At 39.6% G+C, this 21,928-nt stretch overlaps 1 protein-coding gene across 6 annotated transcripts in view; it reads left to right on the top strand.

Annotated features, from left to right (window-relative positions):
- Positions 1-21,928, top strand: part of LOC140204204 (rho GTPase-activating protein 6-like) — a 161,366-nt gene that overhangs the window by 95,008 nt on the left and 44,430 nt on the right. For all 6 annotated transcript variants that reach the window (XR_011887557.1, XM_072270702.1, XM_072270700.1 and 3 more), the window contains 5 exons: positions 795-1,045; positions 2,878-3,073; positions 10,985-11,040; positions 12,889-13,039; positions 20,429-20,577. Coding sequence is in view for 5 of the 6 variants with exons in the window: in XM_072270702.1 (XP_072126803.1) it covers positions 795-1,045; positions 2,878-3,073; positions 10,985-11,040; positions 12,889-13,039; positions 20,429-20,577 (803 nt within the window). In the remaining variant the exon portion in view is untranslated. The remainder of the gene's footprint in view (positions 1-794; positions 1,046-2,877; positions 3,074-10,984; positions 11,041-12,888; positions 13,040-20,428; positions 20,578-21,928) is intronic.

The raw sequence follows: 21,928 nt of genomic DNA, 5'->3' as shown, positions 1-21,928 counted from the left end.
GTAACCCGTCTTGTGGCTGTCGCCTATGGTAGTGTTGTTCACTGATGTAGATAAAATGTAGATAACAAGCTCTAACAGTAGCTGAATTAAAAAGAAGTGAAAGGAAGTGGTTCATGGGCTGTCTTGAGGATGTCGCGTTGTTCACTGATGCCATAACTTAATAATCTATCACCTATCCAAATGTTCATCTTTAGTAATCAGACTCTGATTCGGGTTTATTATCACTGACATATCTCATGAAATACGTCATACTGCAGTAGCAGTACAGTACAATGTAGTGTTCATGGATTAATGCATCATTCAGAAATCTGATGGCAGAGGGGAAGAAGCTGTTCCTAAAACATTGAGCGTGTGTCTTCAGGCTCCTGTACCTCCAGCCTTATGGCAACAATAAGAAGTACCTTTGTAGATGACTCAAATACAATTGAGGCCTCACTCAGAAGCTCTGCAGACCATGATCTTAAAGAGAGGACAAGATCATACAGGTTGCCAGGAACATGGTTGAGGAAAGTATTTGTAAAGTTGTAGTAACTAATTGAAAAAGAAAATACTGAAGTACTCAATGGTTCAAGTACGTACAATGTCTTGTGTATCCGTAATTAATTGATTCATTTGTGTTACTGCAATCCCTTTTAATGGAATGATTAAAATAAATTTCATCAGGTAGTTGGGACTTTCAACAAATAGTATTATTTGTGGACAATATATTATTAGAATTCCATTTGGTTGTAAATGGAAACTTGATAGTTTTATTTTGGGATTACTAATCCTGCATTGTCCTTTTTCTTTTGCAGAATTGTATCCCCTGGGATTTGGAATTCCTCTACCACAAGTCATCCTCAATGACTGTGCACAAAAAAAGAAGCACGATGAGGTGAAGGAAGGCCGGAGGGACTGTCTGGAGCTGGAGGCATCAGTTCTGCGATTCCGGGCCAAGAAACAACACAAACATCTGGATGATAGTGATGTATTTTTGCAGTCTGAACCAGTAAAAGAACCCCTCTCACCAACTTTTTTGGATAACCTATCTCGAGTTCACAGACGGGTATGTTATACTTCCAATTATAAAGACAGTAACTATCAATGCATTAATGAAATGATAATAACACAAAGAAATAGTTTAAGAACCTGATGATCGAGTCTCCTTATTGGTGACTTAAACTTCTATTTGAGAATATTATTAACTCAACATCATCTGATAGCATTGTGTTTTATTTTGGAATGATGTGACAACTCACACATTCTCTAAACTATTTAAAATATACAAGAAGGCGGAACGGGGATATTTGCTGATGAATCAATAACATTTCTTTGAAAAAATTCTGACTGAATTTCTTTCTTGCAGAAGTATTTTCTCCACATTCTTATGTTTGGTATCTGTAATATTACAATGTACCAATGAAACAAAACAGTATCAGTGCATCTGTCCATCTTTAATATTCATCTAGCACAAAACATCTCCTAATCCAGCAACACACATCAAAGTTGCTGGTGAACGCAGCAGGCCAGGCAGCATCTCTAGGAAGAGGTACAGTTGACGTTTCGGGCCGAGACTCTTTGTCAGGACTAACTGAAGGAAGAGCTAGTAAGAGATTTGAAAGTGGGAGTGGGAGTGGGAGGGGGAGGGGGAGATCCGAAATGATAGGAGAAGATAGGAGGGGGAGGGATGGAGCTAAGAGCTGGACAATTGATTGGCAAAAGGGATATGAGAGGATCATAGGACAGGAGGCCCAGGGAGAAAGAAAAGGGGGAGTGGGGGAAGCCCAGAGGATGGGCAAGGGTATAGTGAGAGGGACAGAGGGAGAAAAAGGAGAGAGAGAAAAAGAATGTGTGTATATAAATAAATAACGGATGGGGTACGAGGGGGAGGTGGGGCATTAGCAGAAGTTTGAGAAGTCAATGTTCATGCCATCAGGTTGGAGGCTACCCAGATGGAATAATAAGGTGTTGTTCCTCTAACCTGAGTGTGGCTTCATCTTTACAGTAGAGGAGGCCATGGATAGACATGTCAGAATGGGAATGGGACATGGAATTAAAATGTGTGGCCACTGGGAGATCCTGCTTTCTCTGGCGGACTGAGTGTAGGTGTTCAGCAAAATGATCTCCCAGTCTGCGTCGGGTCTCGCAATCCAGCACACGTAATACATAGCAGGGGAGGGCTGCATACATTTGGTGATACCAAAATTCAAAGTACATAAATTAGCAAACCCTGAGATTCGTCTTCCCACTGACAGCCACAAAACAAAGAACGAAAACCATGGTGCCCATCCAAAGAAAAATATCAAACCCCCCAATGTGCAAAAAAAAAAGAACTAACAGTACAAATGGCAAAAAATGAGTGAAAAACACAGAATATAAAACAATAAAGCAATAAGTCTTTGAACCAGTCCAATCATATTTAGTTCAACTCTGTTCAGTTCAATCCAATTAAATCACTGAGGAAAATGGAAATCATCGAGGCAGGTGCAGAGTGCAATCGAGTGCTCAGCGCCACCTGCCAGCCTCTCACTCATGTTCAGCACCATCTAGCAGCCTCTCGCTCATTGCTGCCAAAGAAGGTGTCTGCACGTGGCAGTCTCTTGCTCCTGGTCATCATCTTCCTCTCCTCAGCCTTTACGTATGGTGTAATTACTTCAAGTAATCCTGGTGCCAATTGCTGTAGCTTAAATGAAGCTGAATCTCAACTTAAACTTATCAGTGATGTAAAAATTATTCCTAAACTTCTAGCTACACTGTTCCTTTCTTAATGGTGATTCCTCTTGAATTAATTGGGAGTACACTGCACTTTCTAGATGAATAATACATTATCATATATTTGTTGCTGTTAATGATGCTGGTAGAACATGGGAGGAAATTCTGTGCATTCCATGATTGCAGGGCGCTGTGTCTGTTGATTCTATCACCGATCTAGATGACAATCAGTCACGATTGTTGGAAGCCCTACAGCTTTCTCTGCCAGTGGAACTGGAAAAGAAAAAGTTAACGAAGACCAAAAAGAAGCTCAGTCTGAACCCCATCTATCGACAAGTCCCCAGAATAGTGCAGCAATGCTGCCATCATATCGAATGCTATGGTAAGCAGTCATTAACATCAGCTTTTGTGCTACAGTGAATAATGGAATATCCAGTACTGTGACATGTTCATTTTTATTTGCTTTGCATTTTAAAGAATTTTTTTTGGTGGGAACCAGATTCTCCAATTCTTTAAAGCAGGGAAAATTCAACCTTGGAATAAGTTTGTTAATTTAAAGCAGCTGAAGTAACATCCCTCTTTTTAAGGAAAAATAGATTAATGCCAGATTTCCCAAAAATGTGTATGAGCAAAACAACATTTCTAAATCATGTCTTTTATAGCATCATGTTAATGCTACAAAGGAAATACAATCTGAAATATTAAAGACTAAAAGAGAAAACAGAATGTAAAAGAGGATTAGGTACAAAAACCATTAAAAGCAAGCAACTATACATCTCAAAGGAGTAAAACAATTATATCCAGTGTAAATATTGCAAATCCAGTGCAAATCCAATACAAATATAGCAATATAGTGTAAATCATATTGTAAGGTAATGTAAGGGGTGGAAACATACAATATGTATAATTCACAACCACTGATATTGAGTTAGGGTTCATCTTAAGAAGCTGGTCTGACATGATGACATAATGGCGTGAAGATTTTATTGCGTTTTAAGATCTGCATTTGATTGACATAAAGGAGTTGTTGTGGTTTCCCTTAAACTTAAAATGCCTCTGCCATTTGATTTACAAAAAATCTACATTGGTAACTCCATTGCTCTAGAACGATTCCAGATTTATTCAAAATGTCAGCCAGTGCAGTCACTTTGGAACTGCTGGGGCTTTGGGAGCAAAATGGCGTCACTTGGTTTATACAAGCTGAAGCCCAGTTTGCACTGTGTGAAATCTCTATGGATGACACCAAATATTACTATGTAGTAGCATCACTCAGTAGTTCCACGGCAGTGAGAATGGTGAGTCTGCTTGAACACCCATCTGAATGCGATAAGTATGGTATGCTGAAGACCCACCTATTACAGACTTTTGGTCTATCAGAGTCTGAGTGAGCCATCCTTGCCTGGCCTATGGGATGCTAGGCCTTCAGAGCTAATGGAGTATATCCTGGGAAATCAGCAGACTTGTTTTATTTTTAAAGAACTCTTCATGCAGCAAATGTCTGATCAGGTTTGCATGGCATTTGCTAATACACCCATGAGTGACTATAGGGAGCTCGCTAAGATAGCTGATAGTCTCTCATTCAGGCAGAGACACATAATTCTTCCTCCTTTCCCTGCCTCACTAAACCCAGTCAGCAGCGCTGCCAACACACACATGCCCACGACTGCTGGGTCTGTGCTTTTACCATGCTCGCTTTGGTACGAACACCAGGATGTGCCAACCGCCTTACAGCTTCGACAGTGCTGGTGCATCAGGAGATCAGAGATCTTGACTGACATACAATACATCAAGTGGAAAAATAATGCCATGGCTGATTGCCTCTCATGGCCAGCTCCATAGTGCCCACAAACTGGAGGTGTGCTCTTTTTACCTCCATTCATGGCCTCTCACATCTGGGCCGGAATGCCTCACAGAAGCTGGTCGCATTGAAGTTTGTGTGATGTGGTCTTTGAAAGGATATGTATGGTTGGAGTGCAGCCTGTGTTGAGTGCCAGCAAACAAAAACTAACCATCATGTTCGGGCATCATTGGCACCTTTTGAGATCTTTGAGTGATGGTTTGACCATGTCAAGAATGTCGAACCAGCTGGTCCTCTCCCCCCCACCTCAGTTCATGCACCTCCTTACCATGGTGGGCCGTACCACCAAGTGACCAGAGGTCATCCCTCTAGCTTCAAAAACAGCCACAGATGTGGCTTAGACATTCAACAGTGCCTTGGTTGTTCATTTTGGCACCTCATCTGATATTTCCTCTGACTGCAGTCCCCAATCATATCAGTCTGGGCTGTGATGGCCCAAGACCTCAGCATTAGGCTACATCACACCTGCAATCCAATAGCCTCTGCAAGCTGTTTCACCGCTTCTAAATGGCTGCTCTGAGTGCTTTCCTGATGGATGAGCTTTGGCATGATCATCTCCCGTAGGTCCTTCTGGGGCTCAGTACAACTCCAAAAGAGGACCTGCAGCTGTCCGCAGCAGAGCTGGTATATGGGCAGCTGTTATGAGTGCCAGGTGATTTTATTCTTGATGCGACAAATACCTGGTCAGCCTCTCAGCAGCATTCCGTCCTCCTTAATAGACTCAATTCCTTTGCACCTATTCCTACCTCCCATTATGACACACAGCATTCTTGAGTTCCTGTTGATCTACACTCCACCTCCTTTGTTTTCGTCTGCCATGATGTACACCAGCATCTCCTTAGGCCCCCCTTACGATGGCCTGTTCTGTGCTTTGGGATGGAGAGAAAAAAAACTTTTATCATAGATACGAGGGGCAAATATATACTTCAGTAGATCACCTTAAAATGGCCCACCAAAAGTTGGAGGATTCTGCTACAATGCCCCTGTTGTCACAACATGACCATAAGCATGTCAACACACCTCTGGAGAAGTCAGATATACCTGTTGTTACTCCACCCATGGAAAATAGGACCCAAGCTGAGTAGCTTGTCTGAGTTCCAAACTGGCTCATGATGCTGGATTTTGTGAATTTGGGGGCAGGGGGCCTGTGTAGGGTAATGGGAGGACTGGAAACATATGCATAATTTACAACCGTTGATATTGACTTGGGGTCTGACGCAATGACATAATTTTTGCTGTACTTTATGTTCTGCGTTTAATTGACAATAAAGTGAGCTGTTACAGCTTCCCTTAAACTTAAAACTCCTCTGTTATTTTATTTACGAAAATCTACAATATCTCATCTTTCACCTCAGTGGCACTTTCCTGTGTCAGCCCCATTATCTCTTGATTCCCAATCAATATCCTGCAATACATTGAACAACTGAGCCTTCATAGCCCTCCTAGCCAGAGTTCCAAAGACTCAGTATTCTCCGAGTGAAGAAGTTTCTTCTTATCTGTCTAAAAGTCTGGCGCATTACTTATAAAAACAACTAGTTCTAAACACCCCGGTCATTTGAAACATAATTTCTTTAAGAACCACGTCAAGCCTCAAACAATTTTGTATGTTTCAGTGAGGTCACCTCTTCGTCTTCTAAACTCAAGTGAGCAGAGGCTCAGTCTGCTTAATCTTTGCTAATTCCTACCATAACAGGAATCAATCTGGTGAACCTCCATTGCACTTCCTTTATTGAAAATATATCCTTTCTTGGGTAAGAAGTTAATATCTGTATACAATATCCCAGATATCAGAATCAGAAATAGGTTTATTATCACTGTCTCATAATGTTTTGCAGCAGCAGTAGAGTGCAAAGTTATAACATTACTATAAATTTGCAGAACAAATAAATAGTGTATCATCTTCCCAAGGCTGTACATAACAGTATCACAAAGTCTTTGCAGACAGTCACATCTTCTATCAAGAAGCATCAATGAACTGTTTATATTTCTAATCATGTATTATATCTTTCAGTGACCCATATACAACAACATCCATGTCTTTCTGAAAGGCAACATCTTTCAATTTCTCAGCACTTCAAACATTCTCTGCTTTTCTAAATTTTCTACCATTTTCAAGATTTCCAAATTTGTATTCCTTTTCACCCATCACTCACTTTGTATTCCTTCAAAGGCTTTTGCTTTCCTCCTCATAACCTATGCAGTTATTCTTCTTTCTATTATCAACAGCCTTATAAGCAATGGTCCTGTCATTTTATCCATATCATTGATATACAGCAGATTGTGAATAGTTGGAAAGTCCACCACCTTCTCTCTGTAGTAATTTCAAATGATCATAGCCATTCAAACAGAAAATATTCCTTTTAACTATTCTGTTCTATAAACACTCTGCACTCCATCTTGGTATATTAATCCAACTCCACGTGGTCTAATTTTATTTGGAAACCTCTTTGTGACATTTTGCCTATGACCTTTGAAAGTTCAAATCCACCACATCTACTGCATTGCGATTATCTATTCTGCTAATTTAAAAAATCTGACAGATTTGTAAAACTTGATTTTCTTTTTCAAAACAAATGTAGACTCCACTGAATGATAATCAACAGACCTTGTGATCAGCCTGGACCCCTGGCTCCACCCACTGGGTTTAAACTCCCAATCTTCAATTAACCCATCTGTTTTGCATTTTCTGTCCATTGCCAATGCTTATCCACATTATAATTTCACCCCCATATTTGTCAGATCTAATTTCCTTTAGTAACCTTTTTTGTATCACTTTATTTAAAAAACATCACAAAACTCCAAAAGCATAACATTTCCTGATTCTTCTGGATTATCTGTTGTGAAAAACACTAATAGATTTGACAAGTATTATTTTTCTTTCCTAAATACACATTGACCTCACTTACTAATATTACTATTTTCTAATTCTCCATTGCCACCACTTTAACAATAGATTCTGGGATTTTCCCCGTGACTGATGTCAGAATAATTGGTCTACAATTCCCGTTTTCTCTCTTCCTGCATTCTTAAATACCCTCCAATCTATGTGAGACAAATGGCCTATTTGAAAATGGCAACCAGTGCATCCACTGTCTCCATTGCCACCCATCATCTGGTCCTGGGGACTTATTGGGTTTAAACCCCCCTCTAATTTTTTCAATACTGGTTTTTACTATTTTCTTTCGACTCCTGTCTTTTTCCCAGGGTTGAAATATCTAATACTAGCGGGTATGCATTTAAGGAGAGTTCAAATGAGATGTGTGGGGCAAGTTTTTTACAGAAAGAGAGGTGGGTGCCTGGTTAGTGGTAGAGGCAGATATATTAGGGACTCTTAGGAGATCTTTAGATAGGCACATGAATGTGTGGGAAATGGAAGGAATGGACATTGTGTAGGCAGAAGAAATTAGTTTAGTTAGGCGTTTGATTACTAATTTATTTGGTTTGGCACAATATTTTGTGATGAAGAGGCGGGTCCTATGTTGTACTCTTCTATGTTCTATGTTCTTTATTCCCTCTGGACTTGTTGTTCTACCCCATTTATAGGATTTTTTAATGTTTGTTCCATAAGAACAAACAAAATATTGATCAGTTTTTATGCGTTATTAGAGACATTTTAGAATATATATAAATTTGCCGCTGAGCTATGTACCTGACAGTATACCTGCCCACATGGGTATTTGTCTCTTATCTCTCTGTACTGTATTAACAGAAAGGGTCACCCTCTGATATGTGTTCTGAGCAGTGAATAACTCATAATATGTCGTTGAGCCATTATTCTCTTGCATGATTCCCTGCCATTTAGTATTTCTTTTATCATGCAACTATTTTTAACCTCTTATAAATATACATGAGAATTCTGCTACAGCAGCTTTTGGCAGAGATTTCCACATCCTGACCACTCTCCAAAGGCTGTTGTTTTCTGTCGTCTGCTCTAACTATTTTTTGATTACATGAGGCCAGATCCTGCAGGTTTGTCTGCTTGTCCAGATTAGCTACCCACAGCTCCCCCATGCCTACTTGGCTAGATGCAGAGCCAACTTTGCTGGCTTTCTTCCCAGAATCTATAAGTAAATCCTTAGTGATGACAGTGCCCCTGTTGGTATAGATAAGATGGTCAGTCACTGGAATAGCTTGGACAGCTTGCGACAGCTGCCAAAGTTACAAGTAGGACTTTTCCGTTTGGAACTGATTTCAACAGTTTTTATTTACTGTTAAAAGCTATTAAAATTGAAATAAGACAAACATTTAAAAGGCAAGAACATCTTAAATAAAAATATAAACTATAAACACAGAACTCCAGTTATAAATAATCAACAATATTAAATTAAAGCAAAGTATAACATCTTCTATGAATCTTAAGAAACAAAATCTCCATTAAAATCAATGGGGTTTTAAAACTTGTTCCAGATGTAAGGCTGTTGGAATTGTCTTCCAACAGTAAGGGACAGGCTGTGAGTGCAGCCATGACCATCCAGAGTTCTGAGGACTTCAGTACGTAACCTGGGATCCTGGAAGCAACACAGCTTCAGTAGGCAAAATTGCCTCCTGTAACCATAATCTTTGTACTAAGTAATCCTAAACAAGTTGCTTCCGGGCCTTTCACTTTACCCAATACATGTATCTGATTGTAATGATTACTTATTTATTGGAACCTGGACAAAGTAAATAAAGGTTTCGAGGTTGAACTTGCCTGTGACACGACGATGGGGTTGCAGGGCAAATTGTGAAAAGGACATAAAGAAGCTATAAAAGAATCCAGATTTCCTAAAAGAGCGAGCAAAGAGCTGTAAAATGGGAAAACAGTGACGTTGTCCACTGTGGCTGTCCACGGGGTGTACTCTTCCATGTTCCTGAACAAAATGGGTCTGACCTCTTACTAAGGCTCCTATCATCATTGAAACAGACCAATATCTAAGGCACATAGGGAATATATGAAACAACCAAGACACCTGTAAAAATTTGGTGTTTGATGTTGAATTACTTTTACCCTTATTCTTCAGCTTGCAGATCTTTCTGTTAATTTTCCTTTCGATAGTGCTTTTCATAATCTTTTATCAACTCTCTGAGCCAAATTCTGTTTTAGTCTTGCTGTTCAAGCTTTGGGACTCAGCCACTGAATCTCTCCCATCTTTTCTCAATGGAATGATTGATTTATAGTCTTTCCATTTCCCCTTTACATATTTTCATTGCTAACTAATGGTTTTATTTAACAAAATTTTCTTCCATTTAATCTGGCCAAGGTACTATTTATCTCACTTTGATTTGTGCTTTTTTTTACACTAGTAAAATGCCATGACCTATTTTCTCTTTTCTCTATTCTGTTTCTATAGAGAACCTGTTTATATATTGTCTAAAAATTTCCTAGTATTTTCTAAACATTCTACTACCCTTTGGTTGTTTTCACTTAATTACACAGAGCTTGGTTAAGAAATAGTCGTGGTTTAGATTAAACTGAATCAAAAACAATATTGATTCAGAGAAGCCACTTCTTAATGCCCTTCTATCTCCTTACTCTAAGCTATATTGGATAATTAAATTGGCCGACACTTGAAATTTTACCTCTTCAATTTACTGTAGCAATGATTACCAACCTTGGTTTCCTCCCCAGCATTTGGGATACCTCATGAATGCAACTGACTCTATGTTATAAAGCACCTTAGCTTGGAGTAATTCTGTTTACACCATTTCATCTCGTAGCTTCCCACAAAGTGTTATTCTCTTTAATTGATACCATTACCCCTTCTCCTTCCTTTGCTATTAATTGCTAATCTAGTCCCATTTGTATTGTTATTCAGATTCTTAGAATTTCATTATGATTTTTGGACTAAATTTACTTGCTGCACTTTTACTGTTGATGCAGTGGGAATCTGAGGAAATTATAACCTGGAAACGCAGAGTAACTGGAGCAAACATATGGTTTGATTTAAAAAGCCAAAGCTTCTACCCAGCCTTTATAGAGTGAAAACAGATTCTTCTGCTTCAGGATTAGTTAATTAACTGGCCACTGCAAATTTCTGCTTATGTGTAGGCGAGTGGTAGAAAGTGGAAGGAGAATAAATAAATGGGATTAATTTAAGATTAGTCTGAATGGATTGCTGTTGTTCATTGTGGATTCAGTAAGTCGAAGATCCTGCCTCTGTGTTGCATTTTTCTATGAGTTTATGATTTTGATTCGAAGTGCCATGTCGGATTTCAATTGCAGCATGTTTCAATGTACAAGTATTCAGAACCACACCCAAAATAATCACTCCAAAATGGTTGAATTAAATATTCTATTTTCCTGAGCTCGGAGAGTGCCTTTGAAAGCCACTAGCCAACTTACAGCAGTAAAGAGGAGGAAACAGGTTATATTTTGTAATAGTCATAATAAATACTGGATTCTCATAACTTGACATGAGTGATGCTCTTTTTGAAAGACACTTGGTTATTTTTCAGGTCTTCAGACAGTTGGTATTTTTCGAGTTGGAAGTTCTAAAAAAAGAGTTCGACAGGTAAAGTTAAATAACAGCTATAAAACCTATTGAACTGAAATGAATGCCAGATAACATAAGCTGGCTTTGTGGTTAGAACAAATTATTTTATTTTAAGTGAATCTGTATGATCTCCTGTTACCCATGTATGCTTTACACGTAATAGAGAAAATTAGTGATTCTGCTCATATGCTGCTATCACAAGAGAATCACGAATGATGAGGATATTTAATAATTAAGCAAGAGGCAAGCACTTTATTTATGGGGATAACACAACAATGATTTTCTCTATTGAAAGAAGCCAGACTAAGAGAAGAATTCCCACCAAATGATAAAGAGCCCAGAGCCTAAGTGCTACAAAGGCTCATCACATCAACCCTTTTTACCACGTGGAAAGACAGCTGTTCAGAAGATTTCCAAGTGGTTGCAGTAATCCTAGCTCATCCACCTGGGACATTTGACAGTCCATTCCCTTTAAATGGACATTAAGTAATTCCAAAATTTTCAGTTCCATCCAAAAATCACTCCTTGCATTGATTAATATCACATGCAGTGTAATTTCCTGAACTTGCCTTTAATGAGTTTGAGCCTATAGTCTGATAAGTTCTTTTGCAATTTTATTTTGAAATAATTTTCCAGATGAACGTTTTCTACACCAACCAGTCTTGTGTAATTGTGCCCTGTTGCGCCAGACAGATAGCAGTTTCAGGAATGAGGAGCTCAAATTTCGTAAATGTTCTCTCAAAACTGAGACTTTGAAGCTCAGAAATCCTTTTTGTGGCTCTGTTTCTAAGTGGCTGGATAAGATACGTTTTTTCAATGCTCAGTTTATAGTGCATGGTTCAGACAATGTTTAACTGTTAAATGAGTTGCATATTATCCAGGCAGCATAATAACTCCTACCTCTTCCTATAATTTTCATTGCCTGTATGAACTAAAACCTTAGGCAGACGGGGCTCCAGGAAGAATGATGGAATCCTCATCATGAACAGTATAAGGAAGTAAAACTTTAAATGTTGCCCCCTTTTAAAGTGGCATGTTAAACATATGCATATTGTACCATTAAGTTCATATGACTGCATTCTTAATGTTATTGGCAAAAATCGGTGCCACTGTTGCAGCATCTTCTCATTCTAAATATGTGTCTGGTCATAATACATGGGTGGTGCTTCACAACAGTAGCAGAATCTAAATATCATGATATAAAGTGAATCAGAGTAAGTCAATATAAGTCCAAAGTAAGTCAGGATTATTTAAACGAATGCCTGAAATGTGTGGAAAATCATAATAATCTGCCACAGATTTACCTCTGCTATGTAAACAATAGTAGTGATGACGTAGAACAATGGAGTCCTGTGGTCAAAGATGTAAGAAGCTGACTCTTGGTGAAAGAAAGAAGATGTGTTGGTGTGATGATCCTGGTCCTTGCTCCGGTCGTTGATTCAGCTGTTCCATTGGCAGAGTAGTGAGAGAGCAACTTAGCCAAGCTCCAGTTTGTTATCCCTGTCCTGTTAGTCTTGTGTGGAACATTGGATGAAGGTAGGACTCGGAATGATTGTAATTTCAGTTGCAACATCTTTTCTGTAAGCAGCTAGCGTTAATTTGCCGGAGTAGGTTTCACTTGAACTTCGTTTTGAAATGCTTGACATTGCCATCCATAATGGAGAGTAGATTTTAATGAAAGAATTTAGAGTTCTTTTTTAAATGAAACACAATGGAATTCAAATATGATGCAGTGTAGGAATCTAAAAATTTCTGGTGAAAGAACTGACTGTTAGCAATCAGCTTTTTGGGTTTTTTTTGAGACAAAAGATTTGTCAAAGAAATTATACCATAATATGATACAGCTACACATTGATGTTTTTTCAGCTGCGAGATGATTTTGATCAAGGACTGGAAGTGGTTTTGGATGAAGAGCATAGTGTCCATGATATAGCAGCGTTACTCAAAGAGTTCCTGAGAGACATGCCAGACCCACTTCTTCCCAGAGAACTCTATACAGCCTTCATCAAAACAATGTGTAAGTACAGACCTATTATCATCTGATTTCATTTACATTCTCATGAAATGAGGTGTTGCATGCAAAGTATTCACAGATTTCCTAGTATTATTGCTGTTGAGAAGCTGTGCCAATCAGTTTCTTGAAGCAAAGCACTCCTGTGGAGGAATCCAGCAGTTTATTAAGAAGGCATTGCAGAATTTTAATTCAGTTATGGTGAAGAAACAGCGATGTTTTACAGGTCAGCATAGTGTGTGACTTAGAGATGATAGGAATCCCATGAGCACACTGCCATTGTCTTTCTAAATTGGAAAGTTCTATTGAAGAAATCACAGTGTTTCATCCAGAAGGTGTATTCTGCAGCCACTGTGCACTAGTGCTAGAGGAGGCAAATATCTTGAGTTGCTGGAGAAGTTATCAGTTAATACTTTGCTTTAGTCAAGGTAGTGCCAAGCTTCTCTGCCTTACAAACAAACAGAGAAAATTCCAACACAGGTGAAAGGTATTGGAGGAGTAAATAAAAAGTAAGCCACTTGCTGCAAAGTAATGTGATTGGACTAGTTAGGTTTCTGGTTCTTATGACCCTTCCCTAGGTCTAGATTCCTACTCTCACACCCTCCCCCCAGATAGAACAGAGATGGAGTTTCCTTGGTGCTTGCATTTCACCAAACCAGCTACCTATCCCATACATCCCTGCCTGCTGCAACGAAGACCCCCACCATTAGTAATGTCTTCCTCTCTCCACTGTTTTTCTCCTTTCTGCATGGACCACTCCATCTATGACTTCCTATGGCCTGTCCAGATCAAGAAAAGATTCACATGCACTTCCTCCGACCTCATCTAATGCATTCAGTCCCTCTGATGTGGCCTCCTTTACACCAGCAAGACAAGATGCAAACTCTGCAACTGGATATTGGAGCACATGTATTCTGTCCAAAGTGCCATTCTGAGCTCACAGTCACAAGCTATTTCAACCTCCCTTCCCATTCCCATACTATGTTGTCTGTCCCTGGCTTTCTCCACTAAAATGCTAGTACATATTTATTTACAACCCACATTGCACACTGGGAATTGAAGTTCTTTATAATGTACACACATGATAACACATCTTCCCCCTTCAAAGAAAAATCTAATACAATAATATGTCCTCATAAGCCCGCAAGAAACAATAATACTTTCCAAGAAAGATAATGCATTTACATTAACTTCAATTATAATTAGCAAATACAGTCCCTTATTCATTCTGCTTCTTTCAATTAATCTCTATGGTGGTTTAATGATCCCTTTGGTCTGCCATTTGTTTCCACAGATGTATTGCTGTCACTTGCTGTGTTAATACTAGTTTATTTCTTTCACATTGTCCTGCAAAGATCCGATCTATTCGTTTCTGTTCTTGTTCTTGCTGTGTGACCATAATTCACTCCATGTGCTTCATAATGGAGCCCTGGACTACATCCATGTGATCAGTGAGTCTTTGCACAAGTCCAGCTGAGTGAATCTCAATTCACAGAGCTCCTTTTGTTGGCTGCATAGCATAGATTCCTGTTGGTTTGTTTTGAACTGGTGCTACTGTCCTGACCTTGAGGTCTGTGTGATCTTCCCATCCTTTTCAACTTTGGAGAAGATCTTAGGTATATTTTTTATTTCCAGTCTTGAACTGGAAGTTGATGAGACACAGATTTTGAACCGCAGCTGCACGATGTGGAAGCAACACTGGTGATGCCTTCATCATGCTCATTATGTTTAGCACTGACGTCCTGACTGTCGTGTTGGTGTAGCTGGTTTGTATGTCTATGGAAAGCGGTGCTCTTGTGCCTCATAACCTCTCTGAAGCTCTCATGGATGCTGTTACGAGTTTCTCAGGTTATATTAGGTATACATCCAAGCCCCTCAAAGACATCTGCAAACTCTTCCATCAGTGTTGGATGGATATTTTTGGTCTGTGTAGTCACTATGAAAATTCTTTCCACCAGTTTGAGCTTTTCACATGCACTCAGACCTAATATTGGCAGTATTCTCTTTCTAGAATCTGCTGCTTGTGTATGGGAGGGAAAGTGGGGGTGGTTTTGGGATTCTAACGTTTTAACTGTCATTCACTCACAGCAGACACTTTTGTGTCTCCTAATGTAGCTCCTTAGCTTGTGATCATGTGATCTCTGCTGCCCTTCGCATACCCACAGCTCTTTCCAGCATTAAAACTTTTTCACAGAGCTATCTTTCTCTGAGCCCATTATTTGAAGCTCCGCAAGCTACTTTATCTCTAACTAGTGAGTCTCTCAAATCTCCAAACTCACAGGACTCAGTCTGTGAAGCTCAGTTGGTCATAGCTAATACCTTGCTTCTGGTCATAGGAAAAGAACTTACATCTTTCAGATGTAATGTTTTTATTTGGGACAAAATTCTCCTCAAATTTTGTCATCAGAGAGTCCAATATCAAGCTGTCTCATCAATTTGAAAGCTGTTATAGATGTCCAAAGCATCTTCGCCAGTCACATGTAGAAAAATAGATGCCTTCAATTTTTCATTCACCCCCTGGCTGGCTCTACTTGTCATACGGGGGTGGAAGGGTGCATTGGTGGCGGACCCAAATGCAAGACACAGACACTGAAGTACTAGGAACAGGACTTGACTAGAGAGCTGGGACAAGAACACAGACTTGGGCTAGGACACTGGCTAGGCAAGTGGGACCAGGACAAACAACAGGGAACTAGGAGCCTGGACTTGGACTCCGAGCTGGAGACGGGACAAGGACCCAGAACCTGAGTCTTGACTCGGGCTCGGACACTGGAACTAAGTGAGGACATGACGAGGCTTGGGTTCTTCGAGGCGAGGACATGATGAGGCTTTGGTTCAGACTCCGAGCCAGAGACTGGACAAGAACCCAGAACCTGGGTCTTGACTCGGGCTCGGACTCCGGAACTAGGCTAAGACATGATGTGGTCTTGGGAGACAGGACTAGGCGAGGCTACAGGACAGGACGAGGCAACTCCTGGACAGGACGCGAACACGAAGCCTTGACTTGAAAAAAAGCTGTTTTTGAGCAGAATTAGGCCATTCATCACATCAAGTCTGCTCCACCATTTCATCATAGTTGATCCATTTCTCTCTCCTGCCTTTTCCCTGTAATTTTTCACACCCTGACTAATCAACAAACTATCAACCTCCATCTTAAATATACCCAATGGCCTGGCCTACACAGCTGCCTGTTCCAAAGAATTCCATAGATTCTCCACCTTCTGGCTAAAGAAATTCCTCCTCATCTCCATTCTAAATGGATATCCCTCTATTCTGCGGCTGTGCCCTCTGGTTCTACACTCCCCTACCATAGAATGCGTCCTTTTCCCATCTACTCTCTATACTTCCACTTTCCTATCCATCCAACCTGAATCCATCCACCTCCCTTTTTATTGTGTGAAACTGTTTGTTCAGGGTATGAATTCCTAATATTTAAACCTAAGTCTGACATGATTGCTTCCTCAGCTTTGCCCATTAACACTATACGATATACAGCATGACCAAAATCAGGTTCATTGTTACACTTAAATTAAATCTTGGGGTTTAACACCTTCTGAAGAAATGTCAATGAGTTGCATTCTGAAACCAAATCAACAAATGTATGTGGGTTTTAGCATATTGAAAATTCAATTAGACAAGCCTTTGCATTGGATTTGGAAGAATTATATTTTTTGGCATCAGGAATAGAATGAATCATGTTTTTAACTTCAAAAATCTTTTCATAACAAAAGTACCAGACCTTCCTAGGGTTATGAACATTGACATTTGGAATTCTCCACATATTAACACACTCCCAGAATTATTAAATTCAAATAGCCAATGTACGTACAAATTTTCAACCCTATAAACAATAGAACCAGTTTCCCTCTCTCCAATTTTAGTAACCATTTCTCATGTTGTGTGCTTTAGATGTTATTTGTTACAATACAGAGAAGATACGGATGCCATTTCGAGTAATTTTTACATATTGTCTGACTTACGGATTGTTAAGTTTCTTCTTTAACAAAGACAAACTTGCATAGGTAGAAATGTTAGAAATATTTTATTTAAAGATTTACAGAATGGCTCCAGCTCAAGCACATCTTAGCCAGCCCACCAAGAGCTTGTGTGGGACCCATTCACCAACGTCACTCCTGTCCTGGGTGAACCACTCGGATAGCACACTGGGAGCTGATGTTCTTTGTTATGTACACACATAATAACACATCTTCCCCTTTAAAGAAAGCAAGCACAATAGTATGTCCTCATAAACCTGCAGGCACAATAATCTTTCCAACAAAGATACTGCATTTACATTCACTTCAATTGAAATGAGCAAATATAGTCTCTTATTCACACAACCACTTTCAATTCATCTCTGTGGTGGATTAATGATTTCTTTCAGTCTGCTACTTGTTCCCACAGATTTATAGCTATTATTTGCTGTTGTCAGTTTCTGTTCTTTTTCTTGCTGTGTGGCCATAATTCACTCCACATGCCTTATAATGGAGCCCTCGACTACGTCCATATGATCAGTGAGTCTTTGCACACGTTCCAACTAATTCCATTTCAATTCACAGAGTTCATTCTGTTGGCTGCATATCATAGGTAGCAACTCTTCCTGTTGGTTTGTGTTGAACTGTTGCTGCTGTTCTGACCTTTGGGTCTGTGTGGTCTCCCCATCTTCATTTTTATTTTTCCTCTTCAACTTTGGAGAGGATCATGGAGATATTTTTGTTTTCTAGTTTTCTGCTAGAAGTCGATGAGAGACAGATTTTGAACAAAAACTGCATGATGTGGAAGCAACACTGGCACTTTTTTCACTATGATCACTCTGTTTAGCACTGGCATCTTGACTGCCATGCTGGTATAGGTGGAGTTCTTGTGCTTCTATGCATAACCCCTCAAGATCTCTCATGGATGCTGTTACAAGTTTCTCGAGTTATATCAGATAAGCTTACGAGCCCCTAAAAGACAGTTATGTACTATTCAATGAGTGTTACCTTTCATCTGAGAAGCTACTACGAAAACTCTTCCACCAGATTGAGCCTTTCTGATGCAGTCATACCTAATATTGGCTGTACTTGCTATTCAACAATCAGTAGCTGTGCCTTTAAGTGCTGTCCCTTGTGCTTGAAGGTCACTCTACATCCCCCTTTTACTGGAATGATCTCTCCAATATAACAAGTCACTTTTAATTTCACTGGGTAAATCTAGTTCTTTACTTTGAGAGTCTTGTAATCATCCACAGGTAACAGATTCACCTGGGCTCCAGTATCAACCTCGAATGGAATTACTGTCTTTTTCAGTGTCACGGAAACAATCCGTTCTGTCTTACCAGCACACGCACTCTGCAGAGAATCTACAAAGACTTCCTCCATTTTCTCAGCAACCGTGTGCACCTATCTTTTGGTAGCTTTGCAGCACTTTGCAAAATGATTCCTCTTCCCACAATTATTGCAGGACCTTCCATAAGCAGGATAGATCTTTGGTGTGTGCCTACCTCCACATTTGCTCTTTGAGCCCACCTCTTTGCTATGCTGTTGTTTTGGGAAATGCCTTGTGCTCTGCCCCTCTGTTTTCACAGCATGCACTGTTGTTTCTGCTCTGTGCAGCTCCTTGGTTTGTGCTCGTGTGGTCTCCACTGCCCTATACATATCCACAGCCTTTTCCAGTGTTGAATCTTTTCATGGAACAATCTTTCTCTGAGAACATTATCTGGGACTCCACAAACTATTTTGTCTCTGACTAGTGAGAGTCTAGTAAATCTCCAAACTCACAGGACTTGCTCAGTGTGTGTGAAGCTCAGCTGTGTATTCGTCAAAGCTCACACTTTGTTTCTTGTCACAGGAGGAGAACTTATATCTCTCAAACATGATGTTTTTACTTGGGACAAAATGCCCCTCGAATTTTGTCATCAGAGTGTCCAATCTCAAGGCTGTCTCTTCAATTAGGAAGCCATTGTAGATGTCCAAACATCTTCACTAATTATGTGTTGAAAGACTTTTTCTCCATCCCACAGGCTCAGCTTACCACTAAGTATATATTGATTCACTGTTTGAAGCATTTCCAATTATCTGCCAGATTGCTGGTAAACTGCATAGCTACAGGAGGACATAGTTTATCCATTGAGGAGATTTTTAGGCTCTCACCTGCTTCTCCTGGTGAACTTCAAGACAGCGTACTCTTGTGCCAGCAGGGTTCTCTCTGTTGGATCTCTTAGTTGCTCGTGGTATTCAGTTAAGCTTCATATTTAGACCTCATGCCAACTTCTGACACCATGTTATGTTTGTTCTTTTACAAAGACAAACTTGCGTGGCTAAAAATATTAGAACTTTTTTATTTACAGATTTACAGAATGGCTTCAGCTCAACCACATTTTACTCTGAACACTCCAGACCTCCTAGAATGGGTGTGTGAGCCATTCATCCAACATTACCCCGCCTGCACTGCTCACTGGGAACTGAAGTTCTTTATTATGTGCACACAGAATAACTCACGGATAAATACAGCTTATGGACATTTATGAAATAAAATGCATTTGTTACCTGAAGAGAGCCTGAAATAGAAGCAAACAAAAAAGATCTTTAATAAAGTGCATTAATGACAGTCAGTCAGATCTCTACTGATCCTGAACTAGTCAGGCAGTATCTGTGGAAAGGAATTAAGAGCTGACATTTTGGGACTGATGAAGGACCTTGGCCCGAAACGCCAGCTCTTTATTCCTCCGTGGGTGCTTCTTAATTTGCTGAGTTCCTCCAGCATTTTGTGTACACTCCTCTGGACTTCCAGCATCTGCAGAATCTCTTGTGTTACTGAAATGGTCCTCACTGATCATCTAGAAGTCAAGCTTGCAGAGAAAGTCTGTGCTCAGGACCATACTGCGAGGAATAGTATCCAAGGCAACTGAAAATCCAGCCCAAAATTAACTCACTCTTTGGGGCCTGCTGAACTTAAGAATGATTTCATAATTTTCTGTTTTTTAAAATTTCACATATTTTTCCTTTTAAGATTTAAAAATCTTCAGTGAATATTTTTCCTGGAATTGTAAGTAGATAACTAATCATATCTTATAGCCAATCTAGTCAATGCTAATCCCTTGCTGGAATGATTGATGGAATATTGCAGTCTACAAGTAAGCCACATTTTATTTGACCTATGAGTCTGACAAAAAGTGATAAATGTGCATTCACGACTTGGTCCATCCCTTGCAAAAAGAAAAACAATTAAGACGCAGATGGAAATTTCATTAATTCCAAGCAGCAGATGGGAGAATAAATTAATGACAATGAGGCTTGTTACGGAGGAATTTAAAGCACACCCAGGTTTGGTATTACTTGTTTGATTAATAGCATGTCAACAACAGTTTCTCCTACCCAAGTAAACCATGGTTTCTTCTTGTTTTGTCTGCTATAGCAATGAACCACATTAAGCAGCTCTCCATCCTCCAGCTGCTGATCTACCTGTTGCCACCGTGTAACTGTGACACTCTGCTCCGATTGCTTGAGTTGCTGTCAAGGGTTGCCAGCTGTGCCCATGACTCAGTCGGTGAAGATGGACAAGAGGTAATGATGGCATTAATTTCAACACTATTTGCTGAGAAAAATAAAAGTCCAACAGCCAACTGACAGTGTCCAGGCCAAAATTCCTTTCTCTGATGTTACCACTGAAAACAGATTAACTGCTTACTAACTTAGTAACTCACTGACGATAACTCACAATGCATGAGGATTTTGATATTGCTTGGGTAACATTGTTAGTAAAGCAGTGTTCGTATCTTGAACATAGAACATAGAACATAGAACAGTACCGCACTTGACAAACTATTTTGCATGTAATATTGTTCTGATCTTAATGCCAATTTATGCTAAACGTTCTCGTACTGTGTTTTATCCATATACTTCCATTCCCTCTACATTCATCTACCTAGTTAAAAGTCTCTTAAACTCCAACAAACTGCCTGCTTCCACTACTACCCTTGGTAACCCATTTCAGGGACCTATCTCTCCCTACTTAAAAAAACTTGCCTTCATATCACTTTTACATTTCCCTTCTCTAACCTTAAAAGTGAATCCTCTGATATTTGACCTATCTATCATTGGGCAAAGATTCTGAGCATCTATCCTATCAATGTCTCTGTCTATCTTCAGCCTCCAAAGATCTATGGAGAATAACCCAGTTTCTTTCCTGCCTTTCCTTTCAGCTTATACCCCCAAATCCAGGCAGAATCCTGGTGACCCTCTTCTGCACTCTTTCCACAATCTCGAAATCCTTTGATAACTGGCAACCAGAAATCCAAGTACGGTCTGACTTATGTTCTATACAAGTGTAGCATAATTTCCTAACTCTTGCTCTTAGCACCCCTATTAATAAAGACAAGCATGTCATATGCCTTTTTTTTTAGATTTTTTTACCACTGTATCCACTTGTATAGCCACTATTAATGAACTTGGATCCCAAGATCTCTCTGAACTTCAATGCTATTGAGGGCCTACCATTAATTGTATACTTTTTCCTTTCATTTGTCCTCCCAAAGTACCGCACCTTAAACTTGCCTGGATTAAACTCCATCTGCTACTTTTCTGCCCACATATATAACTAACCTATAATCTACTGTATTCTTTGATAGCCCTTTACAATTCCACCAATCTTTGTCATCCACAAATTTGCTAAACTTATTACCCATCTACATTTTTATCCAATTCATTGATATATGTCACAAACTGCAGAGGTCCTAGCATCAATCCTTGTAGAATATCACTGGCCATAGATATCCAGCCAGAATAACAGCCTTCCACCCCAATCTCTATGTTCAATGGGCAAACCAGTTCTGAATCCAGTCTACCCTGTATTCAATACATTTTAATCTTCTGAATCAACCTACCAGGAGGGACCTTATCAAATGCCTTGTTAAAA

Source organism: Mobula birostris, chromosome 10 (assembly GCF_030028105.1).
Source record: "Mobula birostris isolate sMobBir1 chromosome 10, sMobBir1.hap1, whole genome shotgun sequence".
Taxonomy (NCBI): Eukaryota; Metazoa; Chordata; class Chondrichthyes; order Myliobatiformes; family Myliobatidae; genus Mobula; species Mobula birostris.
This window is presented reverse-complemented; position numbering and strand designations above follow the sequence as displayed.